Source organism: Lactuca saligna, chromosome 9 (assembly GCF_052625555.1).
Source record: "Lactuca saligna cultivar CGN05327 chromosome 9, ASM5262555v1, whole genome shotgun sequence".
Classification (NCBI taxonomy): domain Eukaryota; kingdom Viridiplantae; phylum Streptophyta; class Magnoliopsida; order Asterales; family Asteraceae; genus Lactuca; species Lactuca saligna.
The window spans coordinates 147433255-147439923 of NC_136425.1; the positions used below are offsets into that span (position 1 = coordinate 147433255).

Here is a 6669-nt window from a genome sequence, read left to right on the forward strand (position 1 = left end):
GTCAGGGCCTGGAAAGGCGTATGTGCGTAGGTTGTATTTTGGGGAACTCACTAAGCATTTATGCTTACAGTTGTTGTGTTATGTGTTTCAGGTACTAGCGAGGACCGTGGGAAGGCGCCAGCGTGATCGTACACACACTCGGGGAAAACTATTTTGTGATCTTTGCTATGTAAGCGGTCGTGACAATATTATTTACATTGGAACTTCAATTATTACTCGATGTTTGATGTTTGTAAAAATGAAAAAAAAAATTGGTTTAAAAATTACGTCGTTACACTGGCCATGAACTCCTCCCAAATACATGATATTCCTTCATTTTTCACCATTTCTCACAATTCCAACTCAAGAAACTCGTTTCTCTCTCAAGTATCATCAATAATTTTCATCTTGATCTTTAAAAGTGTAAGTGATTCTTCTATTTGTTAGTTGATACCTTGCTTAATCTAGTGAAACTCTATGATTTCATCCATGAAATTATCTATTTTGGATAGATCTTCAAATCTTCATCACTTACACCAAGAACACCTACTAGTTCTTTGGGTCGTGAACACCTTTTTCAAGCTTCAAAACGTAAGTATCCTTCCATACACTAGTTATCCTTTAGAAGCTCTTGACATACACCCTTGAAAACAACCATTCCTCAACAACAATAAGAGTTTACGGCCATAGCATCTCCCGTGGCCATAAACCCCTATGAACAACATCAGTGGCCTTGAACATCTTTGATCGTAAACTTCCTTGGCCGTAAACCTCTTTGGTCGTAAACATACTTGTGTGGCCGTAGACCTCTTTAGTACAATCACATGTGACTGTAACACTTCAATCCAAGTATTTCCTAGTCCCTAAGGTGGTTCCCTATCATGATTAGTTGTTATATACACTAATTATATACATATATGTGCCATTATATACTTAATAGGATCCGTTCGTGCTCGAGGCTTCACTTGACACTTGCATCTTATATCGATCCTACATTCGAATAACTCACTACAGGTGAGTTCATACCCCTTAACTTACCTTTTATTAGTTTTAAATGATTTTATGGGGGGGGGGAATACAAGTAGAAAACATTATAGTTATGTAATCAATCACATGTGATTTATAACTACAAAACAAAGGATTTCTTATACTTCAAACTGTATTATCAAACAAACTGTTTCAAACCAATTTATAAAACGACATCAAGTCATCAATATTTATTCTAATAGTTAAACTCTTTACATGTTTCACAAAACTCCTTTTTAAACTTATATATATTGTCAAAAGCATGTCTATATAGATATAGTTATATAAATAATGTTTAAAGGGCTTAGGACTAACAACTCGCTTTATTTCCTTTTCCTTGTTTAGATGTAGACTTAGGGTATCGGTTGTTTGTCCGAATGTCGTTTAAATCTTACTTATATATTATGTATATCTATGTAGATATAAAAGTCCTATCAATCAGTTCAATACCACTAGGTAGCAAAAGTATTCATACATAGTCAGTCAATCAATTACAAAGCTTACTAGTAAACTATAATAGGTATAGTTTAGAGGATTACTAATTACTATTTCTAAAACATCAGTACTTACATAAATCAGTTCATACATGAGTTTGTTCAAACATACAATAACAAGAACAGAAAGGAACACACAATAACAAGAACAAGATAACATTAATGTGAGACTACTTCACGGCTTAGCAATATACTTGTTAGGTCAAGTTTGGTAACCAGAGTCTACTTGAGGGAGAACGGGCATTGTGTGTATAGATCTATACGGGACTGACAATCCTACATCCCAACTGTTAGCTACAGTCCGACATACATGCCAAGGGGTGAAAAATGTCACATTACTTTCGGCACCAACAGGTCGTCGGGTTAACTACTTGTCAATTAGCATGGTTGCTACCACATCACATCTTAACCTTAATTAACAAACTTGTTTTTAAGGTAGTTAGTGTTTCAGTAGGTATTTTATTTTTATACAATATTACTGCATACTTTCATTTTCCCATTACATTCATATAGTGATATTCTCACATAAAGGATAATGCAAACTATTTTTTAGTAAAGATAGTCATAAACTTGGGAAAAAAACAAACGAACAAACATACAAAACAGTCGGGTCTTGGTAGTAGACTACATTACATCATCTTTAAGAGAAACAAACATACAAAACAGTCGGGTCTTGGTAGAAGACTACTTTCCAATTTAGTAGAAAATATAGGATTTTCTAGGAAGTATACAAACATTTACATCAAACATTCACAAACATTTTCATCAAACTTATACAAACTTTGATACTAAAATACGTATGAATTCACCAGCTTAATTGCTGATCTACGCTTTCAAAATAACTTGTATTCTCAAGTCGATAGTAGACAGGTACCGATGACCAGGTTTTTAAGAAGGCGGAGCATACTCAAGACTCATCTTTATTTTGATTACATATTTTTGGTGTCTTAAAACTATACCCAGAACACATTTGTATTACATTATATTATTAATGCAATGGATGATGTTGTTGCTTGTTTTACTATTATGCATTGTTATGATATTGTACATGCCGTCCTCCGCCCCAGAACGTTACAATCATTTTCCCTTTACTCATTTACAGCAAATCCCATGTCATCTCCTGCTCATATTAATGACTTTATAAGATTCATTCTTGCTTCTCTTCAAAACAAAAACCACGAAAGAACATTATTCATACATGTACACCTTTGTAATGCACTTGAATATTTATTAAGGAAATCTTGACTAAGCAGGTGCATTCATGACTACATTTACATTTCCAATCAAATGATTTATCGTATCCTGGATTCTAGACAAGTCTACAAACGAGTGGAATCACAAGTGTTGTGATTTTTGAGTTTACTTGGCTTTATGATCGAATTTATGGGATAAGATACAACATCAATATGTATAATAACATGCAGCTTTTGCAGACACATCACCATAATATACCTTGAAGTAAACGTTTATGTTGATAAATATACCTCTCATACACATTCATATCCTTTTACAGAGAGGTGTTGATAGTTAAACACAGTAAGCATAGCATAAACAATGTTTTAATGAAGCTACCCCTCCAAAACGCTCTTCATGTACGTTATGGCTAAAGAAGGTTGCAGTTTTTGATAATTTTGCAACTTTAATTTCATTTAACTTTTTGGGGAAAATGACTCAGGAGAGTAATCAATTGTTTAGTTTGTTCTCATTTGTTCTTTTCATTTTTTTTCTTTTGTACTCAATACCATCGAACTTGCTGTTTGTGTTCATCATAACCATTTGACCGGCTATCACACAGGTCAAAAGCCGGTCAAAAGGGTTATGGTGAACATAAACAACAAGCTCGATGGTATATTGAGTAAAAAAGTTTGATGATATATTGAGTAAAAGAAAGGAAAATTACCAACGTGAAAACCACAAGAGATCTCTACACAAAACCTCAACATGCTGAATTGAAGGGATGATATTCTTTTTCTTTGCCGAGCTACACATCAGATTCCACCTCCCGGCCTCATGTTGGGTTTGATGTTCACATATATCTTCTAAGGGCATCTCCAACCCACTCTCAAACTCCATTTCTTTCCCTATTTCTTCACTCGTTCTTCTCTAACCCTACCTCATTTTCACCTCCATTTTTGAAGATATGAATAGTATTTCCCCATATATGGGGGAATACTATTCATATCTCCAAAAATGGAGGTGAAGTTTGGTTGTCAATTTTAATCCCTCTTATTTTTATTTTATAGATTTCTAGTTTATTTTATTTACTAATAATAATTTAAATACAATATTCAATATTTATAATATAATGTTATATATTAATTAATCATAAATACAGAGTTTAATTAGTAGAGTGTGTATTTGACAATATATATATAAGTTATAAAAATGGAATATTCCAAGAATATATTTTTTGGGGTAAAAAATAAAGTAGAAAATGGAATACGGTTGAAGATGAAACACTCTTTACTCCATTTATAGGGAAAAAATGAAGATGGATTGAAAACGGTGGAAGACTTTTTTTTTTTTTGTTTTTTTTTTTTAAGAACCCACCTCTACATTTAACTAAGAGACCTCTAACTTCATCGCTTTTGCAAAACCACCCTTAAATTTACAACATTTCTTTCTGATATCCCATTACGCTGTTGAATTTTGGAAATGAGTGGATCGGGTTAAATTCTTTTCTCAGGCCGGATCGACGAGCCTCTACCTCGAACGATCGCCATTCGCCGGTCACCGGAGATCGAGTTTGTTATAAGTTTCCGAGAATCACTATACACACATAATTGTTCGTACATTTTCTTGTTCTAATTCAGTTAGATCCTTAGGAATATAGATTTCGATTTGGACTTGATATTTATTTAATTTGAAATTGCAAGATCAATCGCATGCGATGGGGTTTATCCTTACAACTCTGAGTTTTGTAGCTATCGGAATCATTGCTTGCCTTTGCGCTCGAATTTGCTGCAACAAAGGCCCTTCCGCTAACCTGTATGCTTCCTTCCATTTTACTTCTCAATCTTTGCTTTTGTCGCCATATCTACGCACACACTAATGTGAAATTTTCCTTTTAGGCTTCATGCTTATTGAAAATTGCAGCATTGACTAAATTAGGTCACTAAAATTTGATTGTATCTTAGTAACTTATGATGTTCATGCCTTGAATATGAATATTTAATGTGCAGATTCCACCTTACATTGGTGATTACTGCAACTGTGTGTTGTTGGATGATGTAAGTTTGTTTTCTTGATAATTAACTGAACCTTCATACCAAAACTTATGACATGTTGAATTTGGAACATGAATATATATGTTTTGTGGGTTATTGCAGGTGGGCAATTGTTTATCTTGCACAAATGAATCCTCTCATTGTTCCAATTTTGAGTGAAGGAGAATGAGGGGTCCTATGGATATAGAAAGTTGGTGAATATGGAAAATATTCACAACTGTTGAAATTTTTATGTATGCATTTTTCTTTCTTCCTTATAATTCATCATTTTAAATAAAGTTTATGTTTCTAATGTCTCGTTTTTCTTCATTTTAGTCGAATAAACAATTTTTTACACTTAATTTAGTATGAATATGTTGCATTAAGATGAAAAAGAAAAGGCTAGTTATACTTGAATGGAAAAAACAATAGTTAGTCATTCTTGAATGACAAGAACATAGTTACATTTACCCTTGTTAACAAGTTTCATTTTTTATTAACTTAATTGCAAAAAAAGGAAGATAATTAGTTACTACAAGGAGATCAGCATAGATTGCTTAAGCAAACAACTTGTTGTAAACTTTTGGGTTGTATAAAAGAGGTCCAATGTTATAATAAAAACCTTGGACATCTAAATATTGTTCGAGGAAAAAAGAAAGTCATGGGACTAAACTTGTTTGTAAGTGATTAAAGAGTCTGAAAAATGGTACACCCAAAATTGATAAACAACACAAATAGTGGTTAAAAACAATTTTTGGGTGGTTTACACAGTTACAGTCTGTCTGACTGCCTTACGTCGAAACTGTCTCGAGATCCATTATGTTAGGGTAAATCACAGATGTCTGAAGATCCATTATTTTACCGTAAATCACAAAGCATTGTCAATGTTTTGGTCATGCCAAGTTTTGAATATTGGATCTTCATTATGAAATTTTGCACCTCAACCACTAGATTCTCATCGCAGGGATATTACTAGTTACATGTCATTTTCAGTGTTGGAACATGTTTTCCACCTTCTACAATTCCACTTGCAACCCTAAGATCCATTTAGTGAGACCGTCCTAGGGAGAAAACCCCTAGATCATGCATGGGACGTTGTCTCTTAACCCCCGATATTTATCAATCATCAATGATCAAGCTTATCCACATAAGTATTCACTCCACATCTTATTTAAATTATGTTCAAAGCTTAAAATTCTATTCAACATTGTGTACATATTAATTACCTATAATCTAAAATCACCAACACAATTGTTCTTTAAGTCATTCACTTTTCAAGTTTATAAACCGAAAATGACATACAAACTTTGCACTTTTTCAAGTTTGCGTACCAAAAAGAGCATACAAACTTTATTCACTTAATCACTTTTGTGTATATTATGATTCTCATGGTTATCATATTTTGATATTTTGTGTTCCAACAAAATGACAAATTTGAAAAAAACAAAAAACAAAAAATTAAAAAAAAAACAAAACAAAAAAACAAAACAAAAAAACAAGACAAAAAAAAAACAAAAAAAAAAAGAACAAAGTGCTTCGCCTGTTTTACTAGTGTATGCAATGTACTTATATTTTCTTTACACAAGAATAACTCATAATAACAATGTACTTACATTTTCTTTACACACAATAATAACTTCCATTACAATTTTTTACTCAAAATAGCAGCATACTTATATTTTTTTTTACCAACAATAGCAATAAGTAATCAATAAAATACAATGCCCAAATTAATAGCAAAATATAAATATGTTGCCTTTATAGGTAAAAGATAATGTATTTTGCAATTATACGTAACATACATTTGAAGCAAGATCAAACTAAATTGGCATTCTCCACAATTTGCTCTCTAACTAAGAGGTTGTTTCTTTTTTACTTGATGTGCTTAATGGATTAAGCAGTTAATCTGAAAGGGTATACATGGTTATTTCCTTTCCACTTACTCTGGACCTAATGACTTTATG

General features: G+C 32.6%; 1 protein-coding gene across 1 annotated transcript; it reads left to right on the top strand.

The window, feature by feature from the left end:
• Window positions 1-4107: 4107 nt before the first annotated feature.
• LOC145017420 (V-type proton ATPase subunit e1-like) lies at window positions 4108-5018 on the top strand. The gene is made up of 4 exons (XM_078975453.1): window positions 4108-4284; window positions 4376-4487; window positions 4682-4729; window positions 4829-5018. Exons 2-4 carry the CDS (start codon window positions 4390-4392, stop codon window positions 4893-4895), a joined length of 213 nt encoding a protein of 70 aa, XP_078831579.1. The 5' UTR covers window positions 4108-4284; window positions 4376-4389; the 3' UTR covers window positions 4896-5018.
• The last annotated feature ends 1651 nt before the right edge of the window (window positions 5019-6669 follow it).